The 20,419-nt window shown below is 41.7% G+C and overlaps 1 protein-coding gene across 1 annotated transcript; it reads left to right on the forward strand.

Moving 5' to 3' along the window:
• The first annotated feature begins 1,121 nt into the window (after positions 1 to 1,121).
• On the forward strand, positions 1,122 to 20,088 carry RTCB (RNA 2',3'-cyclic phosphate and 5'-OH ligase). The gene is made up of 12 exons (XM_060776943.2): positions 1,122 to 1,340; positions 3,983 to 4,061; positions 5,260 to 5,327; positions 6,363 to 6,462; positions 6,953 to 7,109; positions 7,581 to 7,737; positions 8,576 to 8,735; positions 9,262 to 9,437; positions 10,475 to 10,663; positions 11,304 to 11,414; positions 11,787 to 11,906; positions 19,342 to 20,088. Exons 1-12 carry the CDS (start codon positions 1,248 to 1,250, stop codon positions 19,447 to 19,449), a joined length of 1,518 nt encoding a protein of 505 aa, XP_060632926.1. The 5' UTR covers positions 1,122 to 1,247; the 3' UTR covers positions 19,450 to 20,088.
• Positions 20,089 to 20,419: the final 331 nt, after the last annotated feature.

Consider the following 20,419-nt stretch of genomic DNA (forward strand, 5'->3'; position numbering starts at 1 on the left):
TATATCATTCAAAAATCAAATCAAATTATTTAAAGGACGAAAAGTAACTCTAGTAAAGGTAAAGGTTTTCCCCTGACATCAAGTCCAATTGTGTCCGACTCTGGGCTGTGGTGCTCATCTCCATTTCTAAGCCACCGTTGTCCGTAGACACCTGCAAGATCATTTGGCCGGCATGACTGCATGGAGCGTAGTTACCTTCCCACCGGAGTGGTACCTACTGACCTACTCATATTTGCACGTTTTCGAGCTGCTAGGTTGGCAGAAGCTGGGGCTAACAGCAGAAGCTCACACCGCTCCCCCCGATTCAAACCTGCGACCTTTCGGTCAACAAGCTCAACAGCTCAGCGGTTTAACCCAATGTGCTACCATTGTTGTACTGACATGTTGTATATATCGTTCAAAAATCAAATCAAATATTTTAAAGGGCGAAAAGTAACTCTAGTAAAGGTAAAGGTTTTCCCCTGACATTAAGTCCAATTGTGTCCGACTCTGGGCTGTGGTGCTCATTTCCATTTCTAAGCCGAAGAGCCGGTGTTGTCTGTAGACACCTGCAAGAGCATGTGGCCGGCATGACTTCATGGAGTGCCGTTACCTTCCTGCCAGAGTGGTACCCATTGATCTGCTCATATTTGCATGTTTTCGAACTGCTAGGTTGGGAGAAGCTGGGGCTAACAGCAGAAGCTCACACCGCTCCCCCGATTCAAATCTGCAACCTTTCGGTCAACAAGCTCAACAGCTCTGTGGTTTAACCCACTGCGCTACTATTGTTGTACTGACATGTTGTATATATCGTTCAAAAATCAAATCAAATTTTTTAAAGGACGAAAAGTAACTCTACAATGAAATTATCTTTCTCCCTTTGGGTTGTTGTAGGTTTTTCCGGGCTGTATGGCCATGTTCTAGAGGCATGTTCTCCTGACGTTTCGCCTGCATCTATGGCAAGCATCCTCAGAGGTAGTGAGGTTTCTCCCTTTGGCTTATCCAGCTCAGCTACCACGCCCACTTTGCCTTAATGCTATTCTTCAATGTGGCCACTAGGTGGCGCTCAAGAAAGACGGGGGAGTTCTACATATGCGGTTTGACCCTCTTCAGGCGCCGTAGATCCTCGGCTGCTCTGAGAATATTTCCTTTCCTGCCTGTGCTCGCCTGCCTGCTTCTCGGCTTCCGTACTCGCGTTAAAGGAGACGTGACACGGAGTGAGCAGGAGGTTCCCGGCTCCACTCAGGTTTTTCCTCGCCGCCGCCGCCATGAGCCGAAGCTACAACGATGAGCTCCAGTTCCTGGACAAGCTCGACAAGAACTGCTGGCGCATCAAGAAGGGCTTCGTGCCCAACATGAACGTGAGTGGGCCCCGCTTCGCCTCGGAAAGTGTTTCCATGGCTGGAGAGTCATTAACGAGGGAATGAGCAATGCCACGATGAATGGGTCCTTAGGGAACATAGTGAATTAGGAAATCATAGAATCAAAGAGTTGGAAGAGACCTCATGGGCCATCCAGTCCAACCCCGTTCTGCCAAAAGCAGGAATGTTGCATTCAAATCACCCCTGACAGATGGCCATCCAGCCTCTGTTTAAAAGTCTCCAAAGAAGGAGCCTCCACCACCCTCCAGAGCAGTGAGTTCCTCTGCTGAACAGCTCTCACAGTCAGGAAGTTCTTCCTAATGTTCAGGTGAAATCTCCTTTTCTGTAGTTTGAAGCCATTGCTCCGCGTCCCAGTTTCCAGGGCAGGAGAAAATAAGCTTGCTCTTTCCTCCCTATGACTTCCCCTATATGGCCCTTATCATCTCCCCTCTCAGCCTTCTCTTCTGCAGGCTAAACATGCCCAGCTCTTTAAGCCGCTCCTCATAGGGCTTGTTGTCCAGACTCTTGATGGTTTTAGTTGCCCTCCTTTGGGCACATTCCAGTTTATCAACCTCTCCCTTCAATTGTGATGCCCAGAATTGGACACAGTATTCCAGGTGTGGTCTATCCAAGGCAGAAGAGAGGGATAATCCTGTTATTCCTCTGGGCGGTTGGCCCTACTTACCTCTCCGAATGCATCTCCTCCAGTGAACCAACCAGGACACTAAGATCGTCTGAGGAGGCCCTGCTCTCTGTCCCGCCTGCATCGCAGGTGCGCCTGGCGGGGACGAGAGACAGGGCCTTCTCAGTGGTGGCCCCTCGGCTGTGAAATGCCCTACCTGCAGACATCAGATCACCCCCCTCGCTGTTGACATTTTGGAGGAAGGTGAAGACCTGGCTATTCGAACAAGCTTTTGACTAAACAGTGAAATTGAACATAGGAATACGGAACAATGGATAATGAGAGTGGGTTCTGATTTTATTGTTGAGGCGTTATGATTGTTATACTGTTGTTAATTGTTGATGTTATAATCTGTTTTAATTGCATTATACTGTTTTGTGATATTTTGCATTGTTGTGTAAACTGCTTTGAGTCGCCTAAGGGCTGAGAAAAGCGGTACAGAAATAAAGTAAATAAATAAATAAATAATCACCCAGTGACCATCTTTCCTGGCCAACAATAAATCTTTACACCCAATGATGAATTAATCCCTGGCCAGCGGGAAAGTTTATGGAGTTATCCAACACCCGACTTTTGTCTTTTCCTGAGAATCCATGGCACCCAATATTTCCTCAGTCTGGACCCATTAGCAGATCCCAGCTGGAAGGATTAAAGCCATCAGCGTCCATTAGCCCAGAAGCCAACCCGCATTCCTTCCCCCCTCGCATTCACAGAAGGCAGACCCAGAAAACTGCCACAAGCTTCCAAAGAAGGAGCCCTACTCCTGAGTCTTTCACACTCTTACATCATCTATCATGCAACCAGAATTGCTACATGGATGGCTGAAACAATGCAACACCTTTGCTTTCTGGTGGTTCCTGTGTATGACAACTTGAGTTTAATAGCCACAGTGATTTTAAATATTGTATAGAATTATCTTCAGACTATGTCTTTAAGGTATATACCAGGCATGGGCAAACTTGGGCACTTCAGGTGTTTTGGATTTCTAGCTCCCACAAATCCTAACACCCTGGGTGTTAGAAATTGTGGGAGTTGAAGTCCAAAACACCTGGAGGGCCCAAGTTTGACCATGCCTGGTATTTATAAATCATGATTGTGGATATTTGGTGGTTTATTTATCATGTCAGCGGCAGACCAAACAGTTGCATTGCATTTTTTAACAAACAAGCAAACAAAACACAAAGTTTGCAATCTTGGTAGTTGATTAAATGTCCTTTAACCAGTATCTGGCCACTTGGAGTGCCTCTCGTGTTGCCGCAAGAAGGTCCTCCATTGTGCATGTGGCAGGGCTCAGGTTGCATTGCAGCAGGTGGTTTGCTCTTCTCCACACTCACATGTCGTGGATTCCACTTTGTAGCCCCATTTCTTAAGTTTGACTCTGCATCTCGTGGTGCCAGAGCGCAGTCTGTTCAGTGCCTTCCAAGTCGCCCAGTCTTCTGTGTGCCCAGGGGGGAGTCTCTCATTGGGTATCAGCCATTGATTGAGGTTCTGGGTCATTGGCCGTAAATAAATTTAAATATATACATGTGGATAAAGGCATTCCAGAATCTGAAATCCAAAATGCATCTGGGCCCAAACATTTCAGATGAGGGATAATCAGTCTACTGTCAGCTTCATGAATGAGCAAAGGAAGTGGGAAGGGTGAACAGCATGCAGGCTAAACCAATTCCCTCCTACCCTACATACCTTTTGTTCCCCATATACCCCTGCCCACATTCCTGCCATCACTACAACACAGAGGCAAGTGTGGTCATACAACAGCAGGGAATAGCTCCCACTGGTTTGAGGGGGTCAAAGGTACTCTTCCCAAAATGATTAATCTCTGTTTTATGGGAACAAATTCTTAAAACAGTCATGAAAGAAGAAACAACATTGGTACTAAATGTATTTACTTTCTGCTTTTTGCTTGAATGGTGCTGAACCATTTCACTTTTTCCCACATTCATCTGTTCAATTCTAGGTGGAGGGTGTATTCTATGTGAATGATCCTTTAGAGAAGCTGATGTTTGAAGAATTAAGGAATTCGTGCCGAGGTGGAGGTATGTGAATGCTCTTGTTTCTGAACCTTTTTTCTGTCCTGCCTAGAGCCCATGCACCTAAATAACTTGCATCTACTTTGAGTCCAAATTGGTCAAAAGTTCAACCAGTCCAATTGGAGTTTAGAGATTGTGCAATGCTAAGGCATTCTAGCTTGAATCCTAATTAATGGAAGCATCAGGGATGTAAATATTTCATCTCTTCCATTTTCAGCTATTCTTATAAAAATTGAATTATTTTAATTATTATTATTGTTGTTGTTATTATTATTATTATTATTATTATTATTCTGCCCTTTCTCCCTGAAGGGACTCAGGGCAGATTCCAATCATAAAAGGCAAACATTCAATGCCTGACCATAATAACTGTACACACATACTGACGAAAATTAACAACCCAGCATATAAAAGCAAATTGTAACTTAACAACTAAAGTTAAATGAAAAACACAACCTATTATATCAGACATAAAACAAACATCGAGCAGAATCAAAAAAATTCCAGAGCCTGCGGAATTCCTTGGGGGCATATAAGATAAGATATTTTTAACTTGTGTTCCAAAAATAAGAAGAATTTTTAATTTGTGATGATCCTTTGTAGACAACCAGTGTGAGTTTAAGTGCACTTGAAGAAAGTCACTCATCCTGTTTTCGAAGCTCCTGTGTTTTAGTAATAATTTCATCTTATTTCACATATTTGTATCCTTTCCTCCTTCTCACCCTAAAAGGGGACTCAGGGCAGCCTTACAGCAGGCTGCACTTCAATGCCAGTACAAATAAAAATAAACAAATGCAATTAAAACCATACAGTTAAACATTAATTATGAAAACATCAATTAAAATCACATAATTTTATACCTTAAATGTATAATACTTCACAGTTGGAGGGTTTTTTAAAAAATGTGGCACAGATATTTAAGACTGAAAGCAGCGGTGGACAGCCTGTGGCCCACCAAATGTCAGATCAGAACTTCTTCAGTGCAAACAAGCACAGTTAAATATGAGGGAGAGTGAACACCTTTTCTCTGGAGAGCTACAAGCTGTCCATCTTTGGATTAATGGAAGATAATTGTAATGATAACTTGCTGTTCATAGCTGAGTGGGTCTAAGGAGATATGTATAGGATTGCTCCAGAAATTGGTTTGATATGTTGCACTTTTGTGGAAAGAATAACCATTTTGCTTCTGTCCTCTCTCATTCAGGTGCTGGAGGATTTCTGCCAGCAATGAAACAAATAGGAAATGTAGCTGCACTGCCTGGCATTGTTCATGTGAGTTGATGGAGTCTTGTCCCTTATATAAGCCACTCAGGGAGTAGAAGCTGTTAGGCGAATGGACTTAATAACAAAAGATCCTCCTCATAAACGTATAGCAGAGTAACTTATTAGCAGGAGTGTGACCCAGCATCAGTAGCCCAAAGTGATAAAAAGAACAAAAACACACAGACGAATCTTATATCTTCCTTAGGAGGCTTTTCTTTATAGCAAAATAATATGGTTGTATTCTTTACAAGAACAAGGTTTCCATAGGACAAATAAAGTTCTTTATACTTTCATCTTTGCTTCCATGCTAGGCTTCTTTCTCATGCAAATAAACAGTTTCACTCTCACTGAGCCTCCTTTCACACCGAACTTACACAGTAACCTTTTACACACAGCAGCCATCACACTGGAGCTTTACACACGAAGCCTTCAACTTGGGGCTTCTCTCACTGAAGCCTTCTCACACCAGGCCTCTCACAAACTGAGCCTATTAACACTGAGGTTTACCTCACACTGAGGCCTCACTCAGACTGAAGCCTCTTTATCCTGAGAGCAACTAACACTGAGACATACTAAGCTACAGACACACCTGATTATATTGAACTGCAATTTTTGCTGAGTCATTCCATACTTTCAGTGTTTGACTCACATTTTTGTAATTAAAAATACCTTGTTAATTTTTAATATTTCTGACAGAAGAGTTTATACTCAGGAACCATACCTGTACTGGTTAAATTTTCAGTAATAATTTTTCTTCTGGAAATTGAATATCATTGTGGCAGTTTGTTGACATGTAAAGTCAGGTAGTCACAACCAGGATGACATCTGAGATGTTTCTGAAAAACATCTACCCGCTTACTTATAATGTCGCCTTACTTGTATTTGTATTTGTATGCTTCTCTTCATGTTTCTCTTGCTGGTTATAAATAAGTATTTTGGATAGTTTGAAACAAGTCTAGGAAAGCTGAGTCTTAATATCATAAAACTGTATCCATTCCCATTTTAGGACTGATCGCCTTTATTTTCTTTTAAAATGTATTTCAGAGATCTATAGGGCTTCCCGATGTCCATTCTGGTTATGGATTTGCTATTGGTAATATGGCTGCCTTTGATATGGATGACCCTGAAGCAGTCGTATCCCCAGGTATGGCATTCTGAATGTGTGGGGTTTTTTTTATGTTTAGCTGCAAAATCTATAACACAAGAATTTGATACTCTTTATTTTCCTTAGTACTTGGACAGATAGTTGCCAAGTACAGCAATTGGCAGTAGGTTAAGTAGTTGAGTACATAAAAGATACAGTTCAATTAGCAACATAATATTGTATTCCAAATGATAGGATGTTACCTCATGTGAAGGGTGTCAAAGTTGCTTAGCCAATATTTCACAAGGATGACACTTGAAAGTATTTTTCTGATGGGCTGTTCTTGTGATGAACATTATCAGATTTAAGATCTTAAACTTTTGTAAATTAATTTCAGACAATGGATTTATGTTTGTTGTGTGTTTAATTGTGCTTTTGTTATTACGTGAATATATAAAAACATATATTCTGTATTCACAGTGTGCGTGGCTACTTGTGTGATTTATGTAACTGGGTTTTAAAAATGTGTTGTATTTACTTATAAATACAGGTGGTGTAGGTTTTGACATCAACTGTGGTGTGAGGTTACTGCGTACCAACCTTGATGAGTGTGATGTCCAACCAGTGAAGGAGCAGCTTGCTCAGTCCATGTTTGATCACATTCCTGTTGGCGTGGGATCGAAGGGTGTCATCCCCATGAATGCAAAGTAAGAACAAAGCAAATATGGAAATGAAATCTCAACATCTTAATAGCCTATACAGATTTTTCAAGTCATGTATTATTACTGGTCAGATTCCTCTTGATCCCCACACATTCTGTAGCAGTAACTGGGAAGTATAAGCCACTGGAGATCTGCAGTACGCTCCTAAATATCTTTAGACTATGGAAAGAGATTAGTGAACATCCCGGGTATGGCAGTGGCACCAGGAAAATTCACAAGGTTTGGAACAACCCAGTCCAGATACCCCAGAAGAAGTTTTGATGAAGTTGTAATTTTGTATCTAAATATTTTATATCTTCTCTAGAAGCCAGTTTTTATAATTGACAATAACTTGTTTGCTATGATTGTAAGGCAAGATGCAGCCTTGAGTGATGATTACATTCCACTCTGTATTTTGTTGGTGGTGTTCTTAATGGAAACCCTCCTCTCTCCCTCTTTTTTCCCATCTCTCTCCAGAGACCTGGAAGAGGCTCTAGAGATGGGCGTGGATTGGTCCCTGAGAGAAGGTTATGCCTGGGCTGAGGATAAAGAACACTGTGAAGAGTATGGGAGGATGCTGCAAGCTGACCCAAATAAAGTCTCTGCAAGGGCAAAGAAAAGGGGGCTACCCCAGGTAACTGGTTTTCTGATATGATGATTGTTTTATTTCTGCCTCCTTTGGGGGGAAAAAGTGTCTTAGAAGTTTGAAACAATAGCAAATAACATTTTCTCATCATCTGGTAATTGAGAGAGCATCTCTTGAGTTTGTCAGAGCCACCTGGCTAGAGATAGTGAAGATAAATGCTTTTAAAAATAATTTTATTTTAATATTATATTACACCTACAGTACACATATACAAACATGTACACATACATAGACAACCCACCACCCTCTTTGCAGTTACCCCTGCAACTGAAGATAAATGCTGAACTACACAGATCTTCAGTCTGATGCAACAAGATTTTATTCTAATAGTTTTAAACTGAAACATGTACAGCACAGTTCAGTATATCTTATTGCTACAATATACTTCAGTCTTGCCAAATCCTTTTATCAAAACACTATCTTTGCTAGTTTCTTAGTGCTAAATTCTGAAATCCAGTAGTTCATTATGAAGTCGCCTCCTAGCTTCTTCCTCAAGAAGAATTTCAACATTATTTTATTTGTACTTAATCGTTGAATTGAAAACCTTGCTATGACCTCAGTTTCTTGCTAGAACAAGGTATGTTGAGTTTCATGACAGTTATCTTTGTGGTTCACTAAGAAATTATCACATATATCCTAAAAAACATTTCCAGGTGTTAAACAACTGTGTTTCCCCTTTGCCATATTACTAATACATATACATTGTGGCATAAAAGTCTTAGAAACCATTGCCTTTGCATTTCTAATGCAAATGCCAGTGCTTCCATGATGTGCCTCTCAGTAACCCATTCCATAGATACCTAAATTTTCTTATTACCTTTGACAGCTGGGGACTTTAGGAGCAGGGAATCATTATGCTGAAATCCAGGTTGTCGATGACATTTATAATGAGTATGCTGCTAAAAAAATGGGCATAGACCATAAGGGACAAATCTGTGTGATGATCCACAGTGGCAGCAGAGGGCTTGGACATCAAGTCGCTACAGGTAAGGTATTTGTTCTCATTTCCATTTTTTCCTCTTGAAAATTAAACCTCATTCACATTTTAATTTTTTTCCATTTAGCACACCCAGAACCAAAAAAAGCATAGACTGACATGAATTCGAATGCTTGTTTAGAGTATTCTTTTGCAGAAAGGTTTACCAACATAACTATTGTAGATTCGCTGGTAAATTTTGCCCCAGTTGTTTTTGACTGTTTCCTTAAAGTTTGTGGCAGATGGTTGAAACTTGGAACACTGTTTACAACACTTAAAGCAATAATATCATAAAATGGCTTCTAGATCTTGTTTTGTGTGAATTCTGCAACAGAATGTGACTCTGGAGGAATAAAATGTCACATCTGCCAAAATGAGGGTTAGATTGGAAATTTCCATTAGCTGCAATGGACATCTTTCTGTATTTAATTTGCATATGAGGAATCTGCAGGTATCTGTGGCTTGTTGTCCTTCTGATATGAACCTGTTAAGAACCTGTACTGTGCTTGATATTTCTGGCCTTTTTCCTTTCATAGATGCACTGGTGGCTATGGAGAAAGCTATGAAACGAGATAAGATCATTGTGAATGATCGCCAGCTGGCATGTGCCCGGATTTCTTCCCAGGAGGGTCAGGATTACTTGAAGGGAATGGCAGCTGCTGGAAACTATGCATGGGTCAATCGTTCTTCCATGACTTTTCTCACTAGACAGGTAAGAAGGGAGAGTATGTCTGTCACTTAGCCTTTTGTCTCTTTAAGATCACTTATAACTCTCTTATGGTGGAGTTAAGCTCAAAGTTGCCTGTTGCTGTCTGGCTCAAGAAAATGTTGGTTTTATGGAACACATGAGCTGCTGAACTTGAGCTCCTAATGAACTTGAGATGTGTTTGGTTTGCTTGATACCCAGCTAAAATTTGAATTATACAGGCAGTCCCCAAGTTACAAACATCTGACTTAAAAATGACTCATAGATAAGAACAGGACTGAGACAGCAGAAAGTGAGATAAATGGTGTTAACCCTTCTCTGTGCTATCCAAAGTTAAATATGTCTATATTTTTGTCTGGAGTTACACTTAAGAAATGTACCTGTTCTAACTTAGAAAACAAATTCAGCTTAAGAACATACTTACAGAACCTATTTTGTTCGTAACGTGAGGACTGCCTGTATATGAAATTCATTTTGAATCCTGACCTCCATTCCAAGATCTTCAGTAAACATGAACCTACTTATTCTATTGGTTACCTTTCTTTCCCTTAAAAATGAAGTTTTGAATGCAATTTTGGAGTTTTCTGTAAAACACTGCACAGTAGTTGCTGTTTTGGAAATGGCACACTTTCTTGATTGATGTTTCTATTTATTTCATCGCTTGTTGACAAGAGAAGGCTGCACTGTCTTGTGGATTGGTAGTGCAGTGAGTGCATCAAATGTTTGCCCACCTGCAATGAGTACTTTGATGGGTATTCAGAACTGACAGCTTTCCTTTCACTCTCAGATTGTGTTCAGCAGTTTATTAACGCAGTAATAACACTTTCCTTCCCCTGAGTGAGTGATGATATAGGACTCAGTCATAGGCATGTATTGTATTTATGGGCAATAGAACTAGACAATAATTATCCAAGACAAAGAAAGGAATGTAAACATTAACTGAAATTTGAGAAAGTGCTAGTTACAAAAGAAAATAACTGAGTCCCTATATCCCTGCAAACTGGACTGCCCTTTTTTGTTCACCTCTCTGTAACATCTTTTAGGCATTCGCCAAAGTCTTCAATACCACCCCTGATGATCTGGATATGCATGTGATCTACGATGTATCTCACAACATTGCTAAAGTAGAGCAACATGTGATAGATGGGAAAGAACGGACCTTATTGGTTCATCGGAAAGGATCAACCAGGGCATTTCCTCCTCACCATCCCCTCATCGCTGTTGATTACCAAGTATGAGTCTACTGTGTTATTTCACATTTTCACTTCTAATTGTAATTTTGCAATTCCTTGGATTGGTAATAGACTCCATATTTCAGTTAATAGGCTTTTTTTACAAGTTAGATGGTGCATGGATCCCATTCTGATTTTACACACAACCTTTCAACTCTCTCTAGGTGCTTAGTTGCCATTTTTAAAGATAATCATAATCATAATTTTATTTCTTACCTGTCTCTCCTCATGGTTTGAGGCAGGTTACAGAACAATTAAAACACACAAACACTGCAAAAACACCACAAATGCACATATTAAAGCATACCTCTATAAAAGCTACACAGCAAAACGTATCTCTATAAATCCATATTAAAATACACAAAACGAAGATTAAATAAAGGGCACGCATTTAAAATTCATGCTTAAAGACTGTCAGAAGAGATATGTCTTTACATGGTTTTTAAATTCCAGCTGCTCATTTAGCTGTTGGAGTTTTATAGATGCTCAGATATATGAACTTTCTTTGGCTTCCTAATGGGAAGCGACCCTTGGGTGATTTAATATGAATCAGTAGTCCAACTTGTAAAGCAATGTGTATGAATCTATCTTTTCTGAGCAATGCACTGGACTGACAAATGTTTTTCATGTATAATTACAGCTAACTGGCCAGCCAGTATTGATTGGTGGAACCATGGGAACCTGCAGCTATGTCCTTACTGGTACAGAGCAAGGCATGACTGAAACCTTTGGCACCACATGTCATGGAGCTGTGAGTAGCAATAGCTTGAAATGTTTAATTTTTTCTGACCGAAGATGGAACAGAGCAACATATAAAATAGTGCAATGTAAATTTTGTTTAGTTCAGCTTTTTAAAATGCTATAGTGCTGTGATTTAACCTGACTGAACATCTTTCTTCTACATGTTTAATAAAGGGTTAAATTCTCCACGATGCAGTGGAGAGGGATGTACAAGTAGATGTGTAGAACATTAGGAAATTTATATAGAAAGGGAGGAGTGGAACTCATAGGTCTGTTGATTGGAACACAATGGCCAAAGCCATATGTGAATGAGGTTTTCTGCAAGCTTGTTGCTTCAATAGTAGATTGTGGTCGTAATTGACATGATTACCTTGTTCTACAGGGTCGTGCTTTATCCCGTGCCAAATCTCGACGTAACTTGGATTTCCAAGATGTGTTAGACAAGTTGGCAGATATGGGGATTGCAATTCGTGTGGCTTCCCCTAAACTGGTCATGGAAGAAGTAAGTGTTTAAAAACTACCAAACTAGATCCTCTGAATAATTTCAGCCTAAAAGAGGTTGTATTTTTCTTCTTTTCGCATTTGGGAGACAACCTAGTGTGTATGTCATCAGGAATTCTTCTTTTGTATCCATAATGAAATGGCTGTATATATAGTTCCCTTGAGTTGCAACTTTTGCTGGCTCTGGAACATTTTGTTTAAAGGGAGAGAGCCTACTGAACACACTTTAAAAGATACAATAATATAATATGAGAGCTGAATAATGGATAATGTCATGAATGCCTTCCTTCCCTCGCCTATGAGTGGCAAGAGGAGACAAACCTAAGTCTTCCATTCATGGAAGTAGCCACTGTAGAAGGACAGGCAGCTTTTCAGTGAGGGCAGCCACCTTATAAAATTATAGTTTCAGAACAACACAAGCCTCTGTCACAAGTCTTGTGTTCTTTAAAAAGCAAATACTTTAACAAGACATTTGGAGAGCTTGTATGAGATTACTGGGCTTTTATCAAGAAGACTTGAGTCCTTATGTTTAGATTATGATACAGTTTTATTACAAAACGTTTTATTAGCACATTATTTTACTTTTATGAATCCTCTTGTGTTATGAATAACTTTTCAATAATTTTAAAGCATAGGTTCTTTTTTATATTACAATTTTCCAGTAAAAGAAAGGTATCAGAACTTCTACATTTTTATAGAAAGAATGACATTTGATATACAGACATACAGATTCTATGCAACAACATTGGATTCACAAACCTACCGTTACATTGGCTAGCAAACAAACAAAGGGGAATTACATTTTCACTCAACATTCACACACATATAAACATTCATCCATCACCCTGCAAACATTACCATTTGCAGGGAAGCAGTCTGGCCTAAGAGATGTTCTTCACAGAGGAAGAATGGTGATTCTTCCTCTGTGAAGAACATCTCTTAGGCCAGACTGCTTCCCTGCAAATCTGCCAACATGTAGTTACATAACTCTTAAACTTTAATACGCCAAAACTTCAAAATGCATCATTTCCCTAAGCACAATGCCAAAGATCAGATCTCTGTTTTCCATACAACAGAACCTGACTTCCCTGCACAAAATCCAAAACTCCAAAATCACACTTGTTTCTCGTCCCTTGAAAAAAAGAGCAAGTGTCCAGAATCCTGCATTCCCATAGCAGATCTGACACTCCATGGTACACTATCTCTCTCCTTCCCAATAAGGTCCCTTATATAGCAATATTTCTTCTAATGTCATCCCAAAGATAATTTCCATCCTGGGGAAGATGTTGGTTCCATCTCAGTTTCCTGGCAGATGTTGACTCTTCGTAATTGATGTTGATAAACGCAACGCTTGTGTTGACTTCCTTCTTAACATCCTTAACTTAAAAGAACCATTGTCTCTGATTAATGTATACACATTGTTTTCCCCCAAAAGTTCAACAGTTAATCATTTGTCACAGGTTTTTAATTACAGTTCCTGAGTGTAGTTAATTATTTTGTCATTGCAGGCATTAATCTTTCAGAACAGTGTCTTCTTCGGCCGAATTAAACCCCATCCATGCACCTTTAATGCAATTCATTCAAACCATTTATCATATTCCATCATGACATTAGTACCTGGTCTGCTCTAAAACTTTATTGAAGTGGAATAAAAATTCAGTTAAATCAATACTAACATTAATAACCTTTTAAAAAAACTCAGTGCCAACTTCTAATTCCTTGTCGTGTCATCTGTGAAATGCGCACCTATGGGTTTTCCTGTGCGCCTGCGCAGCAATCCGGAACATTCTATCAAATTAAATCAATTTTTAAATGATTATTTTAAGAATATATGTAAGCCCCGCCCATCCCCCGCCCCCCCAGTATATATGCCGCCAAATGTGGCTTGACCGGTAGTTCCTTTTTCCGCGCTAAACTGGCAGCATCTATGAACTTCTTCTCTGACTTATTTGACCTATTGGATTCTTCTTCCTCGATTGCCTGCCTTCTCCACTCCGACCACGGACCGGCTGACGACTCTTTTCAGGCTAGAATATCTTCCCTTTATTTTATTTAAAAAAAGAAAAGAAAAGAAAGAAAGAAACTGCTCAGCCTGTGGAGCTAATCTCCCGAAGGCTGATAGGCATACTAAATGCCTCCTTTGTTTGGGAGAGACTCAAAATTTGGGAGAGGCTCTGCTAAAGCCCTCCTGTATGAATGTGCTTTGCCGCTGCAAAGGGCTCCCTTCCTCACCCAGTCCTCCCCTTTGCAAGAGCCTTTTCAGCCTCCCTCCCCACATGTTGGGGATAGGCGTGACTAAACTACGGCAAGTGCTTCCCTAGCGGAGCCAGCCGCTGGAAGAAAGAAAGAGAGAGAGAAAAAAAAAAAAAAAACCCCTCAAACAAACCATGAGGTGTGCTAAATCAAAGGAAAAAGCAAATAAATCAAAAAAGGGATGGCAACTCACTGGCACTCAGCCCTTGAGTCCCCCTGCACTGGAACCCTGAGGTCTGCTAAATCAAAGGAAAAAGCAAATAAATCAAAAAAGGGACGGCAACTCACTGGCACTCAGCCCTTGAGTCCCCCTGCACTGGAACCGATGCCCCAGTTTTCCCGGTTCCATACTCCAGTTACAGGAGCCTCCCCCAACTATCCTCCAAATGGAGGATCCCTCCCCCCTCCTCCCCCTTGAACTCTTGGCTCCTCATCTTGAGCTAGAAACTCAACCTACAGCCGATCCCTCCATTTCCCCCCCTCCCCTTCCTGCCTCTCAGCCCTCCCCACCGCTTTTCCCAGACTTGCCAGAGTCCCCGGTACCGCGGGAGACTCCTCCCTCCCTCCATCCCATTTCATCAGCACAGCCCTCCCGGCACCGCTATTGCTCTCCCTCTTCTTTGCCAAACCATCCCCCATAGAATCATAAAATCAAAGAGTTGGAAGGGACCTCATGGGCCATCCAGCCCAACCCCCTGCCAAGAAGCAGGAATATTACATTCAAATGTAATATTACATTCAAATCACCCCTGACAGATGGCCATCCAGCTTCTGTTTAAAACTTCCCCCATCCCTCCTCCCAAGAGGGCTCATTCTCCCTCCCCTGATTACTATATATCACAACAAAGGCTTCAATGCTCATCCACCGGATAAATACCCACAGCCCCCACATACACCTCCTCCTGCCACACTCTCTCATCCTCCAGAAGAACAAACTGAACCAGAACCTCAGCCATTTATTCAGGATCCCCTCCCAGACCCTGAACCCTCTCCGCAACAGTTAAGAGGATTTCATAAATTCTCAGCCCTCCTAATAAGACTTGCCAGAGCCCTCAACCTTTCTGCACTACAACCATCAGATACAATTGCAGACTCATGTCTCTCCTCTGTTGAGCAAGAAACCCCCACATCCACTGTGTTGCCCACCTTGCCCTATCTTCTCAAAAATTTTAAAAATACAGGAGCTGCTGTGCCTATGGTTCCAGCAACTCCTAAAGGAACAATAATAATAATAATGAAATAAAATTTAAATTAAAAATAATAATAATTTTTTTATTGTATTGATTTCTCTTCAGCTTCATGGCTATCTAAGATGCCCAAGCAAACTCTATACTAACTGATGCTCAACCAAAGCCTATACAGAAAAACCAGACTTTCCCTTCTAATAAAGAAAAAAGAAAATAAAACTAAAAAATAGCACTCCATGGCAAATAAACAAATAAATAAAAATATTTATTCCCCAACATGCCTTTTTCCATGCATAGCCCATTATAGAGCCTATATGAATGTCTATAAACTTTTCTATGAAACAAAACCTCTCCTTATCTAGACTTACTCTCTCCATCTGAACAACCTTTGGCTAAAGCCTTTAACAGGAAGCTCTCCTGTTATCTGGCCTTCAAAAGACCTTGCAAAGTACACAGCTGACACCTCAGTCAAACTCATAGCAGGCTCAGTGGCCCTTCGTCGCCATGCCTGGTTTCGAGCTGCTATTTTTTCCCTATCTGAATACACACTTATTGGAGACTTCCTAATGGATTAAGCAGGACTCTTTAATCCTGAAACTGACTCACAACTACAACACTAACACAAGATGAAACAAATAGTCTCCAAGTATGACCAGCAGCCATACACATACCAACGCCAACGCTGGGGCTCTTATTATTATCGTCCCCAATACTACAACAGACCTTTCAACACTTCCTTCTATAGAGGACGGCAAACACCATATGCCCCCTCTACAACTTTGACACGACCCCTTCTTCCCTCCAGAGGTCAGTATCGTGGTATCAGACCCACTAACTACAATAACTTCATTTTTACTATAACGTTAACCACCCCCCTTCCCCACTCCAACTCAACCACTTACATATTTAGACAGACTACATTACTTCCTACCGGCTTGACAGACTATTACTACAGACACCTGGGTCCTGGACATAATTGACAGAAGATATGCTATACAATTTGATACCTACACCCCTGTAGGAAACATCTTCCTCACCCAACCTTTCCATACCATCTGGAAAGAAATTAACTCTCTACTTCACAAAGGAGCTATTTTCCCCATACCATCACATGAAGCCACCTCTTGTTTCTTCTCTCGCTACTTTCTAGTAGACAAAAGAGATGGAGGACTACGTCCCATTTTCGACCTTGGGAAACACCACGTAAATTCCGCATGGTCACTTCCCAACATACTCCCCTTCAATCCAGAGGAGTCTTGCCTAGCAACGGTGCATTTCAAGGATGCTTACTTTCGCATCACAAATAGACAATCACACTTCAGATTCCTAACTTTTACAGTTCAACATAACAATTTTCCATTCAATTCTCTTCCATTTCGCTTATCAAAAGGACCTTGGCCTGGTCATAAACCAAGAAAAATCTCTTCTCTGCCCAACACAACACATCCAATTCATACGAGCTGTCATAGACTCCAGGATGCAGAGAGCTTTCCCCCCAGAAGACTGCCTCTCCAACCTGCAATGAGCCATCTTCAACCTCTTACGCTCCCAAGCTCCTCTGCTTGGGCCATCCAGTCTATCCTTGGTCACATGTCTTTTACTACCAACGTCACTCCATACACCCCTTTTTGGATGAGGTCCCAAAACATTTGATCCTCTCCGCGACCCCCAGTCCCGGGTCCTACACTCCCCACACAGTGTCCTCCAGTCCCTATCATGGTGGACAAAAGAATACAATGTTCAATCGGGGATGCCATTCATCCAACCCCGTCCTTCTATGTCCCTCACAACAGACGCTTCCAACTCAGGCTTCCAACTCACTCAAGGACTTCAAGTCAGTGTCCATTGGTCCCTCAGGACCGCCATTTTCCACATCAATATCCTCGAGCTGATGGCGATGGAGAAGCTCTTCATGCTTTCACCCGCATTATATCCAACCGCATGGTCCACATTGTAACCGACAACACTGTGGTCAAATATTATATCAACAAACAAGAGGGAACATGCTCACAAACACTACTCTGCATTTCGACACGCTTATGAGAATGGTGCATTCAGAGAAATGTCCTTCTCGCGGCCATTCACCTCCCAGGACAGGACAATACACTACCAGACTCCCTGAACAGATCATCCAAAAACAATCACTAGTGGCACCTCCACCCCAAACAATTCAAACCATCACACTCAATGGGGCAAACCCAAAATAGTTCTCTTTACATCACCACTAAACAATCACTGCCCTTTTACTACACAAGACTCCGCCCCCATGCACCCCCAGGCTATCTCGGAGACATCTTCCTATTCCACTGGACTCCAGGTCTACTCTACCTCCCCCCCGCCCATCCCCAATCATAACCAAAATAATCCATGACAACTCGGATTGCATGCTAATCACCCCTTGGTGGCCCCGGCAACACTGGTTTGCACCACTCCTCCAAATCTCCAACTGGGAGTTTCTCCACTTCAAACCAACTCCGGACCTTCTCACTGTAGAGAACGGACTGGTACTTCACCCAGACCTCCAATCCCTCCGCCTGACGGCGTGGATGATTAGACCGCATTAAACCAATCAGAGGAAGTATCATGTATACTCCTCGCTGCCCACAAACCAGCAACCAAAAAGTCCTATAACTATAAATGGTCCCTCTTCAAGCCATTCACAGAAACAGCAGGGCATGACCCAAATACAGGCCCAATACCCATGATATTAGATTTTCTAGTCCACCTCTCTGATAAGTGCTCCTCACTCTCCTCTCTAAAATGTTACCTATCAGCCATCTCATCGTTTAGAAGGAAATTGGGTTTACCTTTTTCAAAACCACTTAATTCAATTGTTTCTCAAAGGTTATAAAAACATCCACCCTCCTGCCTCCTCTCCCTCCCCCCAGTGGAGTCTGTAATTAAGTTTGTCACAACTATCAAAACCACCTTTTGAACCCATGGCCTCCAATCACATTCTCACCTTTCGTGGAAGACAGCATTCCTGGTGGCCGTCACTTCCACCAGAACGGTTAGCGAGCTTACAGCCTCCGGTCTGACCCACCTTATATTAGGTTTCACGAGGACAAAGTTGTTCTCCGTACCGATGTTACCTTTCTCCCGAAAGTAGTCTCCTTTTTTCATATGTCACAAGACATAACTCTCCCAGCCTTGTTTTCTTAACCCATCATCTCCCCTAGAAAGTGCCCTTCACGCCTTGGATGTCAAAAGAGCTCTCTCCTTTTATTTCCATAGGACATCTACATATAGAAAATCCCCTAAGCTCTTTTTAAAATACAGGAAAGACAAATTAGGCTACCCTGTTACCTCTCAGGGGTCAGCCCCTTGGAGTGTCTCAAATTCCGCCTAGCCTACCAATTGACAGGCAAAGATCCACCTACTCACCTGGTGGCCCATTCAACCTACTCTGTGTCCACCTCCCAGGCTTTTTGGCGATGAGTGTCTCGTTAACAGATCTGCAAAGCAGCTACCTGGTCTACACCATCTATTTTTCCTTCTCACTACAAGTTGGACATACAAGTGAAAAAGGACGCCGCCTTTGGCAGAGCTGTTCTCTTTTCCTGTGTGGCATGACCCGCCTCCAGGCCAGTAGCTTGCTAAGTCACCCATAGGTGCGCATTTCACAGATGACACGACAAGGAAATATAGGTTGCTTACCTGTAACCGTATTTCTTTGAGTGTCAATCTGTGAAATTCGCACAACCCGCCCGTCCTCCCCACTTGTCATGCCTCTAACCTGGCTGCTGTTTAGCGCCGGGGAACTACCGGTCAAGCCACATTTGGCGGCATATATACTGGGGGGGCGGGGGATGGGCGGGGCTTACATATATTCTTAAAATAATCATTTAAAAATTGATTTAATTTGATAGAATGTTCCGGATTGCTGCGCAGGCGCACAGGAAAACCCATAGGTGCGAATTTCACAGATTGACACTCAAAGAAATACGGTTACAGGTAAGCAACCTATATTTCTCTTTTATGTGTTGTTTCTTCTAGGCACCTGAATCTTACAAGAATGTGACAGATGTGGTTAACACTTGTCATGCAGCTGGCATCAGCAAGAAAGCCATTAAACTGAGACCCATTGCTGTAATCAAAGGCTAGAAAAGCCATTCACGAAAAGTGGCCGGCACTGTCCTTACCCAAGCCTCATGCTACCCAGGATGCCTGTCAGTTATGCTTCCATCTGGCTGAAGAGTGTAGATTGACAGACTGTTTCCTACAATCTTTGGGAGAAAAGTGTATCTAGATTTTGGGTGGAGGTGTTACACAAAAGGATAAGCCAAGACATGTTGGCCTGGTTAATTTATGGAGTGATCTCTGAAACAGATTGAATCTTTTTAGAAGATCTAAAACACTTTTGGAGGCTGCTCTTTCTACTTGAATATTAACGGATAGCCCTTAGTCTTTCAGAAGGCTTAGTATAATGTAGATCAGGCATGGGCCAACTTAAGCGGCTGAGGGGGAAAAGGAAAGGGCTTAAGGCTGTTAGGAATTATGGAGTTGAAGTCCAAAACACCTGGAGGGGCCAAGTTTGCCCATGCCTGATGTAGATCGAGTACAGATTCTTCAGTTCTGACTTGATTGTCTTTGGTTCTGTCTAACAATAATTGTTCCCCTCTCCTAAAGACCTCACTCTGTAATATATATCACATACTGAACCTGGCTTTTGATAGATGCTTTGTACAGTCTATAGGACATTCTTTGTGTACAGTGAGCTGAAATAAAACCCAATTGAAGCTACTTCTCTGTCTGACTGCAGTTCCATTGTAAATGTCCATGACCAAAATGTTCTCATATTAAGGGAGGAAGGGGAAAAATGTAAAAGTTGCAGCAAACTCTGTGTCCACCTCATACCCAGTGATATCCATGTTTAAAGCTCTGGTAGCATTTTTTCCCATACAACTAAGTGCTTCCTAGAGGGGGCCCCCTGGTGGCACAGTGGATTAAACCGCTGAGCTGCTGAACTTGCCAACTGAAAGGTTGGCAGCTGAAATCCAGGGAGCAAGGTGAGTTACCGCTGTTAGCCCCAGCTTCTTCCAACCTAGCAGTTTGAAAACATGCAAATGTGAGT

This window comes from Anolis sagrei, chromosome 5 (genome assembly GCF_037176765.1).
Source record: "Anolis sagrei isolate rAnoSag1 chromosome 5, rAnoSag1.mat, whole genome shotgun sequence".
NCBI classification, from domain to species: domain Eukaryota; kingdom Metazoa; phylum Chordata; class Lepidosauria; order Squamata; family Dactyloidae; genus Anolis; species Anolis sagrei.